Raw genomic sequence first — 21,301 nt, 5'->3', positions numbered from 1 at the left:
ATTGCAGATGACCCATACATGTATCTAAGCTTTGAAAGTCAGTGATCACGAAGGTACATGTACTAGCAATTACACTTGCCTCGACATTTATACGGTGCAATCCTTGCAAAAGCCACACTGGATATTCAAAGGAAAATACATGACAGATATCTGACGTTTAAATCAGATTAAATCATACAATATACTTTGTTCATGCCATCTCTAGATAGATGTAATTAATGACAAAGAATTACCGGTATACTGGATGGCTTTAAAATGAATGGGATACCAGGGAATATTGCATTTGTTAGGGCCAATATTCCCTGTTATCCCATTCATTGCCATCCAATGTAAATTTCATGTAATACAATTATTGAAGACCCTATAACTGATTGCAGCAAAAATCAAAGAATTACGAAACAGAAAGAGAACATAGCACTATATCTTCCTCTGTCTCTCCACCCCCCCCCCCCCCCCCCCAATATGGTAGCCACGGAGGCCTAGCTAGAGTTTTGGCTACCCTAGTTTTACACAACAAGACCAATCTGTATGTGATCTGTGTCTGTGGTCCAGTGTTGAACCAGGTATTCTATTTAATTACAAAGGTCATTGTCAGTAGCCAGATGCTACGACCTACAAGATAGATCTAGAACCTCTATTTTCAAACAAATTAAAAACATATAAATAACAAGAGAAGCACTCTGAGAGCGCAGACCTCCGCCAAGCATGCAGCTCATTTCCACCACTGATCTTGTTCTTCCATAGAGATCAGATTTCCACCCATACGTATGCGTGCTGAAAGTTGCCCGATTTCCCAACAAAGAAGCCTTTTGTTACGTCATTACTCATAAACTTCCAGCTGCGCGGCGCGCCTCGCCTTAGCAGAAACTAGAGCACGCACTTCAGTGCGCACATGCAAACCTCAAATACGCGCAGCCTGAACTCCCAAGTTCATTGACCCTACCTGCCAAAATATCAAAATCTGTCATAAATTTCCTAAAAATTCCCGGATCACTACCAAAATTTAATCATCTGTTACCTGTGTCATTCTCAACCTTTCCTGTAAGTTTCATCTAGTTGTACTTTTTGAGTTATTTTGCACACGGACAAAACAAACAAACCAACAGTAATTAAAACATAACCTCCTCCCTTGGCGGAGGTAATGACCATCACAGATAATCAGACACTGAGGGAAGTGATTAACCCCGGGACGCTCCTTATACACAGTTATACTGTGGGAGCTGGTCGCAGTTAGGAAGTGATGAACATAGACAGGATTGTAGAGTAGAAGATTCATAAACGAAATTACACTGACGAAATGCATTGAGCCATTGGCATTGCCCATTGCATTTGGTGATCCGCAGACGTCCAGATACAGATTCAACATAGGTTTAGACAACTGACCCTTATTTGAGCTTTTAATATCTAGATCTAATGCGTAATGGCATCTAAAGGTATTTAATAGACAGCGTGCAGAGCATATTATTCATTTATATGTGTACACGATTCACGACAGGTCATCAGATCAGCGCCAGCGTGAAAACAGTCAACGTAGCGAGTGTCTGCCTTCCAGTTTGCCCGATCCGGACCCGTGGGCTGGCGCTGGCACGCTGCTAACATCGCGCAAATGATGAGGAATATACCAGCAATTTATTTAACTCACTTTCTTACTATAGTCGGCCCTATAGTCTACACTGGTAATTTGACGCCATACCTCCAAAAGCATTTCCGGAAAGTAACCAAAGCTAGATAGACACATATGACAGTCTAGATCTAGATCTCTGGAGGTCTCTCACCATCCCTTTAATTCAGACCATTCCTGTCGATGAGCTTGCTAATCAGACCATTCCTGTCGATGAGCTTGCTGCGAAGTGACTGTTGTAACGTTAGGGGCCTACAATTTGTGACTCACAAAACTAAAGCTATCATTTTCATTACAAAATCACTCTCACTTGTCTAACTCAGCGATTTCATTCATTTAGTAAGTGAAAATTTTACCGTAATATGCTATCGTCAACTCACCTTCTTTGGTCAGTAACAGGGATCGGGACCGCAATGTTTTTCTGACGTCGGCGGCAGAACAAGTGAACGACACCTGCTATTAATATGCGCGATAGTACGATTGTCGGGGCCGGGGCCAGCGCAGCGGGGGCGACGAAAGGATCAAGAGGACGCTAACTACGTACATAGATACAGGGAGCAAAAAGCCGTCGGATGCGATGCCCCAGCATGTGACGAAACCTTCAGATCCCGTTGTTATTGTTGTTCGTGCAGGGATGAACTTGATCATAACTTTCCGCAGATGGCGCTATCCCGGTTTGGGTTTAAGTAGAGCGGGTTGATACAGTAAAGCCTTGTAGTGGAAGGCTCTGGGTTAAATACCATAATTATCATAATTATATTATTAACCAAATGAAGCAAATGTGGCAAAAATCGTCAATACATACAGTACTAGTATTCAGTGGCGGATCCCGAGGGGGGCGCACCGGGCGGCGTTTTTTTTTAAGACGGCACAGATTGGGGCATGGCGCGTGTTAAACCTATGGGAAAAACGTTGGGTTAGGGTTTTTGGTTATGGTTAGGGTTAGGGTTAGTTTGGAAAAAAAGAAGAAAAATGAGGCGTGCGCCCCCTTTACTTTGCAAAGGCGGCTTCCCTTTACGGAATTCCTGGATCCGCCCCAGTGCATCATCATAATGACTGCTAGTAATAATATTGCCATAGATCCTAAACAACAGCATTGAACAACAACAACAACAACAACAACAACAACAACAACAACAACAACAACAACAACAACAACAACAACAACAACAACAACAACAACAACAATCTTCAGTCTATTGAAGGAGGCAGACTTAATCAGAAGAAGAAGAACAACCAAATAAAGGAGGTGTACAAGGCGAGCCGGATGCTCTCCTATAAGTGTTGACGTATTGTACTAAGCTGAATAGGATTCTGGAAGGGTTTATCTTTGACGTAAAACGAAAAGTTACGTAATTAAAGGTTGCAATTTAGCCAGAAAGGTTTTGTCTGAAGGAAAAAGACATCTGAATGAGGTGCTGTTAGAAAGTGATTTCTTCTTTTATCGTTCCGTCTAAGTTATTGATTTTTTTTTCCACAAAGCTTTTCGCTTGTTTGTTTGTCTGTTTTCTTAATTTCATGAGGCAGCGATGGAGGAGTGGAACGATTAGAAGTAGACCCTATATGAAGAGTTTGGTCGCAAAAACCGATAAGTCCATTTTTGAAGATTTTGAAGTACGGTCTCTGTCATAAAGTACAAAATAATACCTTTTAAATGGTCACTACATAATAGGTACATCTTTTAAGTTATGGTCAAAAGAAGCAAAAAAAATTCTTATTATTTTCTTTATTTTTCTTGACCTTTAATCGCAAATATCTCCTCTTGGCTAATATGCATGGACTTATCGGTTTTTGCGAACAAACACTTCATATATAGAACGGGTAGGCCCTATATATATACGAACAGAAATGAAGACTCTTTTTTGGTGATTTTTTTGTTCATAGTCAAGCGGCAGTATATCCTACCTATATTTTGTTTTTCTAAGAGCACCAAATTTGGCACACGTGCAAACTGATACATAGATTCAGATAGTGAATCTCGACATAGACAAATCGACTCTTAAGGTACTTTTAGTTCTGATAGAAAGTGCGTCACTGCTATAAATCTTACAATCATGATATAATATATACACATGAATAATCCCTGAAGTGTACACTTTCAGAATCAGTGCACCCCAATTTTGTCACTTTACGAGATTTTGTGGGAAGATGCGTCGATTTTTTTAACCACTTGTTGCAGCGTTCGCGCGGAAGCGCGGTTTCGCAGATGACGAAAAGTTTTCAGTGTAGTGTTAAAATTCTAACGTCTTCTCCTGTTCATTGCCACGGTAACAAATTATCAAAAATATACATTTCCGATTATACAATGTCAGAATGATATAAAAGTGAATACTTAAAATTTAGAAAACGTCAGACGCCAATCTAGATCGTGATACATGCGTTTATGATTATAAAGTCATGCCTGATTCAGTCGCTACAGTAACACTACTGCAATGCTTATTTTGCTTAGGCCTAAATCAATAAAGATCGTAGGTGATATTGAAATGTAATTTGCAAACGTGACAAGACCTAAAACTTCGTCTGTTCACAGCATCTGCATGCCATTAGTGGGGTCTGAAACTAGTTATTTGTTGCAGAGTTTATCAAAGACATTTTTGAACCTGACAAAGCGACTACAGTTCAGGTGAATGGGCACTAGCACACACGAAGTTGAGGACGGATCTTGGTGTAGCCTTTATAGGGCCTATACTCCATGAGAATGAAAAACTCGGAGCTGTTACAAAAACCAACCAAAGTTCAGCTCAAAACGACGAAGACTGACAACTTTGATAAAAAGGGATGGTATAATTATGATATTAAAATACTTTTGGTTGCGATGGGGCTTCAGGTTTCCTACTTTTCGTGAGATACTGAGAAACCTGTTAAGGAATATGAAAGAGCATACAATTCTAATAGGAATTCAAAGTTTAGGCTCTTTTGATGAAAATTGGTTTTAACTGAATTGGCCGAGATATACGGAAAACAAAGCAATCCTAGTATAAAGTGGATGTGACTTATCCGGTAATTAGGATTGTTTTGTTTTACTTTTTAATGATATCTCAGCCATTTCAAACCCGATTTTCATTAAATAAATGTGAATCTTCGTAGAATTGTACTGCCTTTTCATATTTCATGAGAGATTTCGTACTATCTTTCAAAAAGATAAAAGCTGAATCCAAATCTCACCCCCCCCCCGAAAAAAAGAAATCACCACCGCCACCAACAACAAGGGAGAAATCAAATTTGACATGACGTAGAGACAGCGTGTATATACATTGAACGTCACATCATGCTTATGTTGTTACTAAACTTTGCACATCAATTTACCATCAATTGGTGAATACATAATTGATAATCTAGTTTATATTTTTCTAAGATTTATAATGTCTGTTTTATGTTAAGTGCTGTCTGGGGCAAATTATTTGTATAGGACCCCATTTTTCTCTCTCTCTTTTCTTTCTATAAAACAACAACAACAACATCAATGAGGTCGTTAGACTGGTAAAACTCTCGATATCCATAAATTTTTATGCTTTTTAATTGGGTTTTTCATTTCATTTTTGGGGTAAATCTGGTTGAGAAGTGCCACATCAAAATAATGTCTAAGGAACGATTCCAAATATACTATTATTGAAAATGATCGTCGCTGCAACGGTATCTGCTCAGTTACCCTGTCCCATACATAACTTATTTGATGAGAAATCAGGTATTACCATGATAACGGATTATGTCGATTTTAGATAACCGAGATTTTGATATGGATACTTAACAGTTAGAAAGTAGAGAGGAAAGGGCTGGAACGGAAGAGTGGAAAGACAGAGAAAACAGGAAGATAAACCGAAGATCAATGTAACTCATTGCAAAGTTATGTACAATCAAACCTGCCTTAGCGGCCACCTGTCTATAGCAACCACCTGTCTATAGCGGCCACTGAAAAATTCCCCCGAGAGAAAAGCCCCGTAAAAGACCCTGTGTATAGCGGCCACCTGTCTAACGCGGCCAGCGGCCACAAATTTTGTTTCCCGCGGTAGATTTTAACCTGTCTATAGCGACCAAAAAACCCAATGGAAGCGTAGCCGAGCCGATAATTCAGCATGTTTTCTGCTTTGTAGCCGTGCGGGCAACGTTCAGTGACCGCCACCGCTGCATTCATCCCTCATTTAGTCATAATAATGCACTAATGTTAAGCTTTCTTCACGACAATACACAGACTACTGTGTAACAATTTCATATACACCGGCAACACACGGTATATAATGCTATGTGCATACGTACACACATACATGAACATGTAAGGATACACCGATGATACATGTAAGCAATGCACACAAAGTTGGATTACCTGTCTATAGCGGCCACCTGTCTATAACGGTCACTTTTTCCGTCTCCCTTGGGTGGCCGCTATAGACAGGTTTGACTGTATTTTAATATAGGCTTAACTCGAAAAGGCTGATGCGACCGACAGCAGCAATAATTTAGCCGCAGATGCAGGTGAGCTACACAGCTCCCTCTATTGACGATGCTAGTATACCTGTCAGCTGTCGGTAAATGGGCCGTCGCACCAGGGAGGTGGGAAGCCTCCCTATGTCGCACTCTGTGTCTACAATACCGGTCTCACCTAAATACATAATGTGAATAGGCCTATTCTTCATAGACACATCACGAGTTAGAAATAAGAGCAACAGAAAAAAATATAAAGAATACACGAAGGCAAATAGATCTGTGCAACATGAAATTAAATTTAGTAAATGCGAAAATGTTCATCTCAGATCTGACATACCTGTAGTTGTCACGCCCTATAAACTCCTTGAGCAGTGATACAACAGTCATAAAATAGTTAAGTCAAGATTATTACCAGTGAAAAGATTAATTGATTTTCCTTCATTACTCATGATTCGAGGATCACTAGTAGTTCTGTAATCAGCAATTTGTTTGTTATTGTTATGACCGTGTTCGATTTTTATGAAACATTCTGGCGCTTGTGCTCTGTGTTTATTCATTTAAATTGATGAGATCATAAATATGCTTGTGTGCAAGATTCGAGAGTTCTATACTTTGAGGGTTAGAGTAATTCAGTAGCCATCGGTGACGGAAAAGAAAAGTATTTTTGTCAATCTTCAAACGACAAATCGTGTATCTTCTTGCCCCCACTTTTTTTTTTTCAAAATACACTGGAATACAGAAACCGATTTTTTTTTCTTGTCAGCTGAAGAAACCAGGAAGTGGCACCAGTAATACGCTGAGGGCCTTTTTTTCTCTCTCTTTGGCTTGTTGCTTATGAAACCCGGAAGTGGCACCAGAAATTGATTATTGCCCCCCCCCCCCCCTCCCCCCACTTTTTTAACACGTGACGCTGGCCCGGTTTGTCACAGCATAACCAATGCAAGAAAAGTTGTTTTCTATTCTGAATACACAAGGAGTAGCTCAATTCCCTCCCCCTTCACCTTTCAAACTTCAATCCTTCTATAGCGACAGAGGGCATACTCTTATTTACTTTTCGTTTCATGACGAAGGGAAAAACACAAGTGCTGGAAAAAAAAATCTGCAACATTTTTTTCCTTATGGCATATCTTCAGCAGAATTTTGTTTCTATAAATTCTGTGGGTGCTTGTGCGCGCGAGCGCTCGTATTAGTGTGTGTGTGTGGGGGGGGGGGGGGGGTAGGGGAGGGGAGGGGCTGGTCCTATGAAATGTTAATCATTATTTTGTGAGCGCTGGTATCAACCTATTTAGAAATACAGAAACACCCATTAATGTATAATGCATAATACTTCATATTTCCCTTAATCTGAGGTATTTATTTTTGATTTTGTGTTCGCTGCTATTATTATATCAACCACGAATGGATAGATGCAGATTTGAATATCCAAAGATTAATGTTCAAAAAATGTATAGGGCCTTATAATATTATGTCTGCACATGTTTGCGTCGATATCTGTAATATTGCACTATACAATATTATTCCATACCAATATCGGATAGAGCCAAGAGGGTAAATTTTCTGTTGTTGTATAATCATCACTTGGTCTTCTATACGCATTTCATTTAATTGCACCACCAGGATAGGCCCTATATCAACAACCAAGGAATGTGTTCCATACACCTGTATTCACCTGTCTTGTCGGGTCCCACGAAAGACGATGATCTGAATTGTAATGCCATCGAAATGGCCTCCCATGATTTTCAATTATCTTCGACAGCTGGGTTTCGAACTTACCTTCTGGCGACAGGATTAACACAATATGCAGAATCATGATGATGGATTAGCGTTTGAGTTAGGTTAGGGATCTTAAAGAATACTGTATGAATTTATTCAGTTATTCAATTAAACAGGAGTTTCAGACTCTTGTGTTGGAGGAAATGCGATGTAGACCAAGCCGCAATAGTAATCCACATGGATGGGCGTATAATACATGCAGGGCAGTTCCCCTCAACCCCAACCGGACAATATCCCCCCCCCCCCAACCCCGGCTAAATCCCGGGTTTAGGTAGTGAAGTATAGTGAAAGGATTAGAGCAAAGATTAGGCCTAAGGGTAGGGTTAGGGTTAGAATTTGAGTTAGGGTTTGCCAGGGTCACCGCCCCCTCCCCATCGATCTTCAAAACCGGATTTTGCTAATAAAGATATAAAAATCAAATGTATTTTTAGTAGGGCAAGAAGTAGCACTTTGTGCTCCGTTTTGTGGGACTTTTAATATACAATGACATGTAGATTATTGCATGGAGCAGTGTACACAAATTATGATCTATTTCAATTTAAGTTTGTTAATGATAATTCATGTTCCTTTTGTCATAAAGCGGAAGAGACGTAAACATTTATGTTACACTTGTGATTTCTCTAGGAAGGTTGGGGAAAATGTAGTCCTTTTTATTATATTGATTTGCAACAGTTGATTTAGGGAAGAGATTCTTTATTTATATTGATTTACCCAAGGAAAAGCTCAATTAGTTAATCACGTTATAATTCAGTGGTGAAGCATTTGCTTTGAAGGAAAAAATAACATCCCAACGGAAAATTTCATTACTGAGGTTTCGTAGAACAAGATAAGTTAGAAGAAGAAAAGTTAGCAATTATACGCAAAACGTTTTCAACAATACATTTGCAAAAGTTGGAAAACTGAAAAAAAAATTGAGAATATGTTTTGCTTTTGTTTTCTATATAGAGTAGGGCCTATTGTGGTGACCAGGAAATGGCTTTCGACGCACTCGAACTGAAATATTATGTGCTATAATGTCAGGACATGCATGTTCGAGTTGCCCCCAGTGAGGTTTTGTTGTGGTGGGTGATTTTGAAGGGGGATGGGCGATGGGGTATAGGGGAGTAAGGGAGAGTGACATTGACAGGGTATATCAGGTTGGTCTGCACATTGGTGTTCTTTTTTTAATTAAGGAATAAACTTCAATGCAATTGATAGTGATGTTTAAAGGTGGATAGAATGAATGTTGAGAAGAAAGGTCTTATGTTATTGATTTAGATACATATGATTTGTAATTGAATGAATATAATAAAAAAAAGAATGTGTGTTTAGGAGTGAAAAAGTACTAAAAAAGAGGTATTGCGGTATATGGATTGTGTTTTACGTTTGGTGAAAAAAGGCATCAAACTGTAAGGATTACGAAATTGCCTATAGACTGTGTACATTTGTTTGTATATTTTTTTCCATTGATGAAATTGATTACCAAATTGATGTAAACTAAAGATTTTGTATGAATTTGTTTGTACAATTTGTTTCCATTGATGAAGAATAAAAATATTCTTTAAAACAAAAAAGTAAGCCTTGCGAGTACAGTGACTGCTGTGATATAGGCGAACGATGTGAACGTGCGTAACACCACACCGACAGAAGTATCGTACATATGTACGTACTGCATGGCACCGTTTGTGTTGTGCTCTACAATCCACAGTATGATGCATCTAGCTAGCTAGCTGCATGCACTCGCGATCAGAGTTAGGGCCTCGATATACTAGTATGCGATCGAGAATTCATTCATTCATTCAGCAACCAGGCTACAATACGGGGCCAGCATTCTCACGTTGCTGAAGCTGCGTTGACCTCCCTGGTTTGGCAGCACAGACAGGCCTGTAAAACTGCGAAGAATGAATGAAATCTGTGTTTGCTGTCTCGAATTCTCTTGCTAGCAAGTTGCTGCTTTTCTGTCGACATTTAGCGCATTTCTTGGCCGACTGGATATTGGTCAACTGAAATTGTGCGGCTGTTCACCGCTTTCTCAGCAGCAGTAAGTAAATACCACACCGCACCACTACGAACGTTAAATCAGTCGTAGCAAGGCAAACGGATCTGAAATCACACGAACGAACGATGAAATTACTGTCATTACTGAATACTGTTTTACTGAGTGATGTATTCACATTTACTAGCACGTTATTATACCAGTGACACACAATACAATGTATGCTGCATGCTGTAAATTTACAATGAGTTCTGGATTAAAATGTGAGTTGATCTTGAAAAACATGTCGATGATCAAGGCCCTTCAAGGGTAGGGAAACTGAGTCCTAACACTAAATCTTATCCTAAGTAAGAAGAGAGACTAACGTTACGGTGACTGGAGTAGAGTCAAAGACTCTAACCGTTGCGTTAACTAACCGTTTGGGCTATCCTGGCGTTTGATCTAACGGTTAGAAACTATATAACAGTTGGTTGTAGATAGTTGATCAACCAATAAAGGCAAGGGAGGTGTGAGAGCTTGAGAGAGAACCTCCCGATCAACCCATTATTGCATTATTACTCTGTTCATGAATCGAATCTCCACACTACAGACAGTCAAACCTGCCATAGCAACCACCTGTCAAAAGCGGCCACTAAACACCCCCCCCCCCCCCCGAGAGAAAAGTCATGTAGACGACCCTGTCTACAGGTGGCCACCTGTCTACAATGGCCACTTCTTCCATCTCCTTTGGGTGGCCGCTAGAGACGGGGTTAACCGTACGTCTGTAGTCTTGTACAGAAGATGAATTCTCAGTAAATTGCCTGATACAGAACTTCCAGAAGTTGGTACCGCACTGTTGGTTTCCGTTTCTGTGTCAGTGTCAAAATCAATTCTGGTGTAATGAAGTAACTTGCAGTCTTCATTTCTGTAAGCTGATTTCCTTTCAGTACTTCTGCTTTTCTAGCTGGTGTTTTGAGGCCAGGCTTGCTCCAGAAGAACCGTCCTGTCATGTGCATTTTACATATGTTGCGTTTCATTCTCCATTCTTATTTTCACTCCACAAAAAAGATGCCGCGTTATTTATCTTAACTTCTTTTCATTAAAAAAATCTTGGTTTCATAAAAAAATAAAGAGAGTATTTGGTAAGCACTGATGCACCTAATGATCTACCTGTTGAGAAGCAGGGTGAGAAAAATATTTCATTTGATATGCCTTGTCCGCCTTGGACTACTTAACATAAACAGTGTTGGAATTTCAGAGCTTGGGTATTTGTTCCATAAGGATGTTCATCGTGTCACTGCCGGCAACCAGGGACACAGCCTGGTGGTAGTGTCGCTGCCTGGAAAGCAGTAGATGACAAGTTCGAGTCCCACTGGTTCCTTTTTCTGACATGCTTGTGCATTTGCAGATCAGCAGATGCGATCTTAACAAATTTAATTCATAGAGGGAGACAAAATGAAGAAGCTCGCACCTGAACCTTCACCCCTTTGAATAATATCTTTCTTTCAAAAATATTTGTGTTGTGAAAGTCTGCAATTTTGTGACATTTCCTCTCAAAAAACAGTGCCAATTAGTGGCAAGATCCCCCAGACAAATTCATAAGGCACTGAATGGACCTAAAAGAGTTAAATGTGGCTTGATTTTGATTGACAGGTGGGGGAAAGCAAGGTGAGCCCCACACACAGCGTCTTACCATGAATCCCATGCTCCGCTGGGCCTCCGCCATTCACGACGTCAAGAGCACCCAGGGAGAGGAGAGGATGCAGAGGAAGCGTGACGCCCAGAGGGTCAAGCTGCGGCAGGAGAAGGAGAAGAGGCGACTGGTAAGGACCGAGGCTGAAATGCAGACTAGCCTGCTTCCAGAGACCTCCCAACCATTCTGAATTTGGAGGAAACAAATCTAAATTTTGACCATTCTCAGCTCTTGTTTCAGTAGGAGTTTCCTACAGTATTTTTCTCAGTAATTTTACAACACACTCCTATGGGAACTGCTCTTTCTTTCATACTTTTGGGCCAAATCATCTTTTTTTTTTTTTTTCCAGTCAGAAGGGTTGGGGGTCTGACATTGTTTGTGATGGGATATTTGATGATGTTGATATGGGTTTATAGCCAAACACCCGTTAGCCATCTGGGTAAATGTGATTATATGACAGCAGAACGTTCGTAATGTTCCCCAATGAGGAAAACATTGTTGGGATCATTCTCCAATATAGAGTACCTGAGCGTGACATAATCTCTGTTCATTGCCATGGAAACTGGTTCTAAACAACCTCATGTAGCCTTGTGCACACAATGGTTGCTGACTATACTTGAATGAAAGCTTGTGACGTCATCTTTTGGTACACAATGTACTAATTTGGAGAACAGCTTTGTGTATTAACATATGGCAAACAGTGGAAGCAATGGGCATGAACTGCTTATAAAATGTTCATAGCTACAACTTAGCTCGGCTTGTGCCGAAAGGGTGGGTTGGGTGGTGGCGCGTCGCGTTAATGGGAACACCACCCTTCGTCCAAAGCCCCCCCGGTTTTGCCGAAAGGGTGCGTTGGGAGCGTTGGGTCGCGTCGCGTTGACTGGTACCCCACCCTTCGTCCAAAGCCCCCCCCCCCCCCCCCCCCCCCCCCCCCCCCCGGTTTTGCCAAAAGGGTGCGTTGGTACTTTTTCTCATGTAATATTAAAAGACGAGTTTTGAATTTATATTTAACCTTCAAACAACCATTTCAAAGAGGCTATCGTCCGGATCTAATATTAAGTTCGTCCAATGTTCATTTGGTCCAATATCCATTGGGTCTACCATCCGTTTTTGTTTACATTACAGGGCATGGATCATGTGAATAAACAGTGCAATGGCTTATCTATATATACATGTAGTCCAGCTGCTAGGGGTGCTGGCCTGGCACCATGGGGGAGGGGCGAGGGACCCTAAACTTTATCCTAATCTTATTTCATGTGTATGAACATCTGTTTTCTCCCTCAATGCAGGGTCAGAGGGTAGTCCGTAGTCGTAGAAAAAGACCCCCCCAAAAAAAAAAAAAAAAAAAAAAAAAATAGCCCAGTTGGTCATATGGACGAAACGATGATTGGACCAAGGAGGTACTAGGCCTAGTACCTCCTTGATTGGACCAAATGGTACCTGATTAAACCAGGAGGCTGGCTATTAGACCAAATGACAATAAGATCAATGGTTATTTGACTAAATGGGTGTAGACTAAATGATGATAGACAGAGGCTAGTCCAATCGGGCAATGGACCAAAATTAATGATGTGTACACCAAATTTATATTGGACAAATTTGGTTTTATTTTAGACCATTTGATGATTAGACAAAATGGAATTAGACCAACTCATAATAGACCAAATCGGTATTTGATGATATAAATTGGTGTTAGACCAAAAATAGACCAAATGGCTATTATTAGACGAATTGACTGTAGACCAAGTAGTAATTAAACCAAAGAACAATTAGACCAAACAGTAATTGGACGAAATGATGACTAGACCAACTGGTTATTAGACCAACTGATATTAAACAGTCTATTAGACCAACTGGCTGTAGACCAAGTGGTAATAGAGTGTAAACCGATCTGGACGATAGCCTCTTTGAAATGCTTGTTTGAAGGTTAAATATAAATTCAAAACTCGTCTTTTGATATTACGTGAGAAAAAGTACCAACGCACCCTTTCGGCAAAACCGGGGGGCTTTGGACGAAGGGTGGGGTTCCAGTCAACGCGACGCGACGCAACGCTCCCAACGCACCCTTTCGGCAAAACCGGGGGGGCTTTGGACGAAGGGTGGTGTTCCCATTAACACGACGCGCCACCACCCAACCCAACCTTTCGGCACAAGACACTTAGCTCAGCTATAGTGAGTTTGTTTCTAAAGCTGTGAAAATGGGTACCACAAAAAATTCAAGCTTCAGGTATGTGCTATTTTGAAAGTATTCTGAATGACAGGAGATGACTGTTTAGGATGTACAAAATTGTGATAAAATCTGGGATTGAAAACCTTTGTGAGGGAGGTTTTTGTCCTGCAATAGCTCTGAAAGGAGACCTCCAGATAATTGTTAGATTTTTGCATTGAACATCTATAAGTTGGTTACACTGGGTAAAGAGTTACAGAATTTATAATGATTGGGATCGGGAATAAGAGTGTTTTCAGAGTTGATAACAAATCACATAGAGCAAGGATGATAACCTAGCAGCTTCATGTAAGTATGAATACTTGGGTGTCCATGTCTTTATCCTTATTCAGTACATCTAGATTATGTTTCATGGGTTTTTTTTCAGAGTACCGTATTGGTTTGTTGGAGCAAGGAACACAATAAATTCTGCAAATCCTAACATTGTTCTACTACTTGTACATAATGTAAGATTTTGTAAATCTTCCGGAGGTCCCTTTAAACCCTTCAGATGAATCCTTCTGTATGTCCCCCGCCCCCCCCCCCCCCCCATGCCAGTCATCATCCAAATGAAAAGTCGGATCTAAATATTACATATATGTAGGCATGCGACTTGTGCTCAGGCTAGCTCTGCTTTCTGCCCTTTCTGAAGTACTGTAGACACATTGTCTCTCTGCTAGTGACATGAGCTTGCAATTTTAAGTCGATAATGGTTTCGGACAATGCACTGAGACCGGACCCACTGAAAGTGATATCTTTTGCAAGCTTGCGCAAGCATTCATAAATGCGCTCTTTCTCCAGAAGGAACGCCACAAATTAGATGATTCTTGTGGAAGTGTTACTTGAATTTTACAGGCTGAGAATGGCACCCAAGACTTGCTTTTGCTGTTATATCATCAGTTCCACAGCACTGTATATCGCATCGGTAGCCAGGACGGTAGCAATTATAAAAGGACACATGGATGATATTGCCAGTCAGATGTGGATACAATTGATAACTTAAGTTAAATTTCATACCATGTTTAAATTTGCTATTAAAAAAAAGTAACATTGAACAAATAATGGTTCAATGTTTGTCAGCCTTGGATGTGGGATTAACCCATTGAGGACGGGCTGATTTTGCGACAATATGCATTCCCACAGACCCCTGCCCGAGTATACTCAGGACTCATCCTCAACTGGTTAAGAGAGTCTTGGGACTTGAGAGGTTCCAAGGTTTTCACAAAGTGGTCATTAGTGCAAATCATGTAAAAATGCATATTAGGAAAAAACATAAAGACGATTACATGTATGTCAAGACCTCACAGTCTCCCATTAACCTTAGTACACAAATCTTTTATGTTAAATATCACTTTTTTTACATGAGCACCTAATCAGTATGAAAAACTCACATTTAGTGGATTCATCATGTTACTTTTTTATGCTGCTCTGTAGCAATAACCTACCAGTGATGACAGAGGCTGTAGAACATGCTAACCTATGGACCCAAAACATTGACTTTGACATCATATTTTTGTACACAAACTGATTGAAGAGATATTGGCAAATCACCCAAGCCATTCTGTGTACTTGTTTGCTCCTAATATTGCTATTCGCAGTGCCATGTGAAGCTTTGAAATTGCATGATTTTCTTCTTTGAAATCAGATTTGTGCGAAACTTCTCTCAAATCCATCAATGTGATTTTACTCTTGATTTGAAAGTTGATGTGAACATGGTTTCAAATCGCACAAGCAAATGACACACTTCATTTATGAATCTACAACTGTAGGCCATGGGAAGCAGTTATAGGTCAAGTGTACATGAGCAATTTGTCACCCAGATGTGCATCAGTGGCTTCAATATCATCATCATTAAACAGTCATCATTGTACTGAAACAGTCCTCTCTTCTGCCTGCAGTCTGCAGTTTATACTGTTAAATTTTGCTGTAAAATGTACACACGTGGGAGAAATGTATGAAATAATACATGCTGTAATGCAATTTTTGTAGGGGAATGATGAAAATGCAAAATATTAGCCCCCCCAAAAAAAGGAAAATCAGTTGAAGTACAGTACTGCAGTCCTAGAGCATACCCGTTCATTGTTGATACAGCTGCATGTATTTTTCTTTTGTAAGTGATTATCAGTAATCAACAAATCAGGCCATTACATCTCCATCTAGCCTGAATTGCATGGCAGCTTGTTGGAAAATATGATTGCTAGGGCATGATTGGTCATCACATTACATTCTCAGTACCTGTTTCTTAATGGGAAGGGCACTTTAGGAACAAAATTTGTATGCTTACAACGCACTATCTAAATTATTTAACACTTTTGATCTCAAAATACTCCAAAACAACTCATTATCCTGGTAAATCATATCAGCCAGACAAGTTTCTTGGTAAACCCTTTTGATGTACTGCAAGCAATTTCCAAATGATGGTAGATGAATTTTGAGCCCTTCTGAGAACTATGTTTGGGCTTCAAAAAAATGAAACAGATCATATCACCTCATATATTTTTTTTCATGAGCTCATTTTGATAGCCAGCAAGGTCAATAAACTAGATCCTTTTATCTTCAGGTAATTTTTAGGGGGACCATGGGGGAACACACAGTACAAGAGAATTATGTAGCACAGTCATGTTTCTTTTGTCAAACAAATACCAGGGGTAGATCTAGGATAAGGAAATTAATGCATGCTACTGTGGCAAAAGAGGTTGTAATCTTCAAATCACATTTTGATTTAAGTATGGCAGGAATACAATAAAGAGCTACAACTATTAAAAATTGTACTTATCAGTCATACCTGTCATAAGATGTGAACCACTATAATCATGAGTGTTAATAATAAGTGATATTTGCATCATGAAAAGTTTGACAATATAGGTTTTGATGCTGGTAGATGTGTCAAGTTTATCTTATTTGCATTAGTGCGCTCAAACTTTTTTGACACATGAAGTGGTGATGTCTCCTTAATAATTATATATCCTCAGTGTGATGTCAACTACAAGACCTCCAGTTGTCAGCTCTGGCAGTGAAGAAAACGCTTTTAATCAACTTTGCATTTGTTTCATCATAATGCTGTGTAGTGATGAATTTGACATGAATTAAATATAAGACAGTCTTGAGCTTCAAGGTATGGTCAATATAAAATTTCTGCCAGGTTTTAAAGTACCTCCCCCCCCCCCCCCATTTCTGCCTTAAAGTGAAAACTACAAATGTACAACAACTTGTAATTACATTTTTTCTGACAGGTCTGAGTATAATTGAGGCAGTGAGTGCAAATTGGATTTTTCATAAGTCTAGTTTTACGCCATCATCCTCTCCAGTAGTTTCAAGTTTTTAAAGTGCGTAAACAGTTTAATACTATCACTTTTGAATAGTTTGATGCAGAATGCCTAATGAGACGTCCTGGCCCAGAGTTTTTTAATCTTCACAGTACTACCAGAAATCTAACTTTCGGAACAGGACCAAGGCAAAGACCCCTCCCCCTAAAAACAACAACATACTAACAAACAAACAAAACAATACACATCAACAACAACAACAACAACAACAACAACAACAACATCATCAACAACAACAACAACAACAACAACATCATCATCATCATCATCAACAACTACAACAACAACACACACACAGACTACAGCAACAACGGAAGAGAACTAAGCAAAATTGGAGGGGGGAATGAGTATAATGCCTTTCCATACACACTGCATCTTGATGTTAACGATGGAATGCATTTCCTTCCCACTATAGAGTTAGGTGCTGATGCAAGAAGTATGATGTAATTCATATAACAGACCTACTATCAGCCTGCAGTGTTTATCATAGAATTTGAGAAGCTTGCTAATGGAGCCTAATGGTTTCTGCGAGCGGAGTATTACTATGAGTATTGAAGTGGAGTGGAGGAAAATAATACCTGAAAGTCATATTGGTACTGCTAATGGTACAAGCCATGGAATGGCTGTTGAACAATAGTCTCTAGCATGATTTTATGCATTATAATATATGCTTCTATCATTGTCAGTTTTACTGTATAGAGTATGAATGAACCATCCAAATTTAATGATATGGAATTTCTTTACTTCTGTTTCTTTATGACACAGCAGGCATTCATTGTGTGTTTTAGGTAAAATTAATGTTCTTATAAATGGAAGTGTCACTGCTGCTTTGCTTTAGAAGAAGAAAATCATCATTAGATCAATTAATCAATATTAACAATAAATGACAATCTGGGGAGCAGATTTAAAACAAAGATTATGAGAATAACACTTTAAATTTCCAGAAATAATATTGACAGTGTTATAAATGCTGATGAAATGTGGGGACTAGGAAAGGCTTTACAAAAGAGATTCTTCCTTTTACAGTCTACATCTGTGCATGTATTTCACACATTTTTGCTGGTGCACACAGAGAACAAGGTGGACATACTGATGCTGCCACTCTTCAGTTTTCCATCTGCTGCCCTTGGCTGATGCAGTCTTGTTTTTTTTTTTCCCCCTGTCCTCCTGTATCTTTCTCAAGTTAGTGCCTTGTCTGTCACACTAGCGGTCAAAAATTGTAAGAGATGCATCACAAAAAAAGCACTTTCTTGATGGGATTTGAAGAGAATGTGATGTTTAAAAAGTGTGTGATATGGGACCACATACACAAATAAGGCATTAAATGCAAAATGGCATGATTTTGTGAGCATAGAATATTCTGTGTTTGGTTATATATTTTTCCAGAATTTTGCATCTGGCAGCATTTTAGTGTCATCAGAACCAATGTGAGAGCAGTTCAGCCACTCTGTTCTGCAATATGTTTTCAATACTACAAATTTGTACATGGATTCATAGAGATGGAAGCATTTCTCAGCATACCGGTACATACAATGTACAACGTGCATGGGTACATGTACACATGAAAAATAACCTTTTGATGCGTCAAGTCCTGGATGATTTGTGCAGCGGATATTATCATCTTGTCATGATTTAATCCAATGGATGCTGTGGAAAAACATACGTAGAACTGATTTAATTCAGTAGATCTGCACAAAGTCAAGATATTACAGGTAACCGAAAATTGAGACTCTAATGAGAGGGAAAGAAACTTCATGGTCTTCTAAACTGTACAGCTGTACTGCCAGTTTAGAAATTAAGCAATCAGGAAGCTTTTGAATATACTTAGTAACCAAAACAAACAATTTCATATGAACAACAAAGAGCAATGAGTATGGAAAGCTATAAATGAATCGAACACAGCACCAAATCATGGAATTACTTGCGTTTTTTTAAGGACTTGTTGTGTTGAAGCAGTGATACATGTGAACGTGGCAAGTAAATTGTTAATATGCAAATTAAATTGGCATCTGGGAACCACACGTGCATTTTCTCAATGCATGGCATGGAGACTGAATCTTCTGGTTTCTTCTCGACATGTTTCACTATAATTATCTGGGGGCACAGCACGTGTAGTGCTGTATGCCAGGATATGGCGGAGTGGGCGGAAGCCAATGAATTCTCGCAAAGCCGTTGTCCTCCCCCGAAGGCTTCAAGTCCTGATCGGTTGATACATCATGAATTTTTATCTCATTTTTTTTTTTGCAGGATGCCATCGAGAGGGAGAATAGGCGCAGATTGAACCAGGAGGGGGCGGCCGAGCGAGAGGGCGGGGATGAGCAGAAGAACGAGGAGGTAATTATTGACTGACTTTTATTATGATTATCACAAGGCCTCATTCAAAACATTCCTGGCCAGTTTGAGAGCGGTCATGATCAGAATTCTCATCATCTTGCCATGATATGATTGGATACATTATGAATTCGATGCTTACTTATTCCTATCATTGCTTTTTATATCAAGATCTTTTATTGTTGTTTTTTCTCTCTTTTATTTACAAAATACATGTTTATGCCTCCGCTCCAGAGGGCATTTTGTTTTCAGGTTGTCTGTCTAGATGTCTCTCCCCCCCCCCCCCCCCCATATCAGTTTTATTGCCTATCTGTGAAATGTATACAGCCGTAATGACTTCTCAGTAACAAAACAGGCAACTTGCAATAAAATGAATTGTAGCTTACATGAGATGGATACACTATAATATTTCAGACATATGAACACATGCTATATGTTTCTATCTCCGTCTGTTTGACTATAGATTCAGATTCAGATTAACCTTTTTATTGGTCTATGATGGGACATAGAAATTTTAATTTTGTTTCCATTGACATTTGTGCAATAATCGTGACAGTACAAACATCTCACATCACAGTTACATACACGTGTATGTATTTCGATGAAAGTTACTATGAACACAAAAAGCACCCTACAATTATCTATTACTAGTATTCAATCATACATACATGCACAAATATTTTTTCTTTAACCCCATAAAGCCCAGGCTACTTTGACCCTTCCCAGGTCCCAGAATTTTAAGTTTGCAGATTGATGATATGATACTACTGACAAAACTTGTGTGAGAAATTCAAAATGACACAAAATAAAATGGTAATCTTTGAAAACTACTGTATGTACAGAGCTTTGTTATTTACATACACACAAGTCTTGAGGCATTGAATTTAAGCTATGTAGAATCAACTTTCTCTGACAACTTAGACACACTGTGGAAAAAAAACTCACTAAAAAAGAAATAAAAACAAATGAAATAAAGGTGATTATCTTTGTCTCCATTAAATACTTCACTGAGCTAGAGACGTATTTCTCAGCCTCCAGTGCACAACTGTACATCCTTGGGAAAGCACTTACAACAAACCAGTACAAACGTCCATTGTCCGAATGCATAGCGTCATTGCAAGTAATTGCGTGCATATTCAGCAATTTGTCAATCAATGGCAATAAAAACAGTTTGATACAAGAATTCATTGATGTGATGCAGAACTTGAATAGAGCTTAATAGCAAGGGCATGAGAACACATTCCAGTAATTGATCGCTCTTGGGAGTATACGTGTTTGCTAATTGAATGCAGCCATCACCACATGAATAACATATCACCTTTGTTTGGAAACGTATGTAATTTTTCCATCCAATGGGGTAAATGAATCTCGTCAATCACATACTGTCTCCCGTCTCCAGTTCATCAGCAGTTCTTATACAACGTAGCTCTCGGGCTTTGGTTGTCCACTTCATGATACATTAATATATTAATTAATTTATGCAGTAGACATCTCTCCTGATGAGTCTACATTGTATATGACTGATTAGGTAATTGCAGCTCTGTTAGAGACATGTTTAGTAATATTAAAGATGATTCATTTCTATAAACAAATGAAGGCTACATGACACATGTCATTGAATTTGCTTGCCTTTAACATATTGGTATTGATGGGTTTTACGAGCATACTTTTTGCTATTACTGACCAAGAGCTTCTCTATGGTGTATATAATACACCTTTGAATATTATGTATATGAAGCACCGTGTGGTACCCTTGGGTACCGCATTATATGGCGCCATCTCGTGTTGTGAAGATTCATATTTACACGTCGTGATCATGGCTGCCAAAGTTTAGCACTCGACAAGAATGATCCCAATACCAATTCAGCCCTGTCATGGATTTTTACTTCTTTTTACTGTAATTACAATGATGATAGTACCATTTTTGTTTTACTAAGATGTTATTTCAATTTTGAGAAGTCGTTCAGAATGAGAT

General features: G+C 39.3%; 2 protein-coding genes across 2 annotated transcripts in view; one reads left to right on the top strand and one right to left on the bottom strand.

The window, feature by feature from the left end:
- The window catches only part of LOC139718824 (CD109 antigen-like), an 81,597-nt gene extending 79,508 nt beyond the window's left edge, over window positions 1-2,089 (bottom strand). Inside the window, exon 1 of the mRNA XM_071630289.1 lies at window positions 2,002-2,089. The gene's annotated coding sequence lies outside the window, so the exon portion shown is untranslated. The remainder of the gene's footprint in view (window positions 1-2,001) is intronic.
- A 7,519-nt stretch (window positions 2,090-9,608) lies between these two features.
- LOC139718823 (uncharacterized) overlaps window positions 9,609-21,301 on the top strand; it is a 53,416-nt gene continuing 41,723 nt past the window's right edge. Inside the window, exons 1-3 of the mRNA XM_071630288.1 lie at window positions 9,609-9,836; window positions 11,424-11,593; window positions 19,243-19,329. Coding sequence (XP_071486389.1) covers window positions 11,465-11,593; window positions 19,243-19,329 — 216 coding nt within the window. The 5' untranslated portion in view covers window positions 9,609-9,836; window positions 11,424-11,464. The remainder of the gene's footprint in view (window positions 9,837-11,423; window positions 11,594-19,242; window positions 19,330-21,301) is intronic.

This window comes from Diadema antillarum, unplaced genomic scaffold (genome assembly GCF_040938485.1).
Source record: "Diadema antillarum isolate AM-2024a unplaced genomic scaffold, OU_Dant_1.0 scf00000100, whole genome shotgun sequence".
In the NCBI taxonomy this organism is placed as follows: Eukaryota; Metazoa; Echinodermata; class Echinoidea; order Diadematoida; family Diadematidae; genus Diadema; species Diadema antillarum.
The sequence above is the reverse complement of the archived record's forward strand: the minus strand, read 5'-3'. Positions and strand labels throughout refer to the sequence as shown.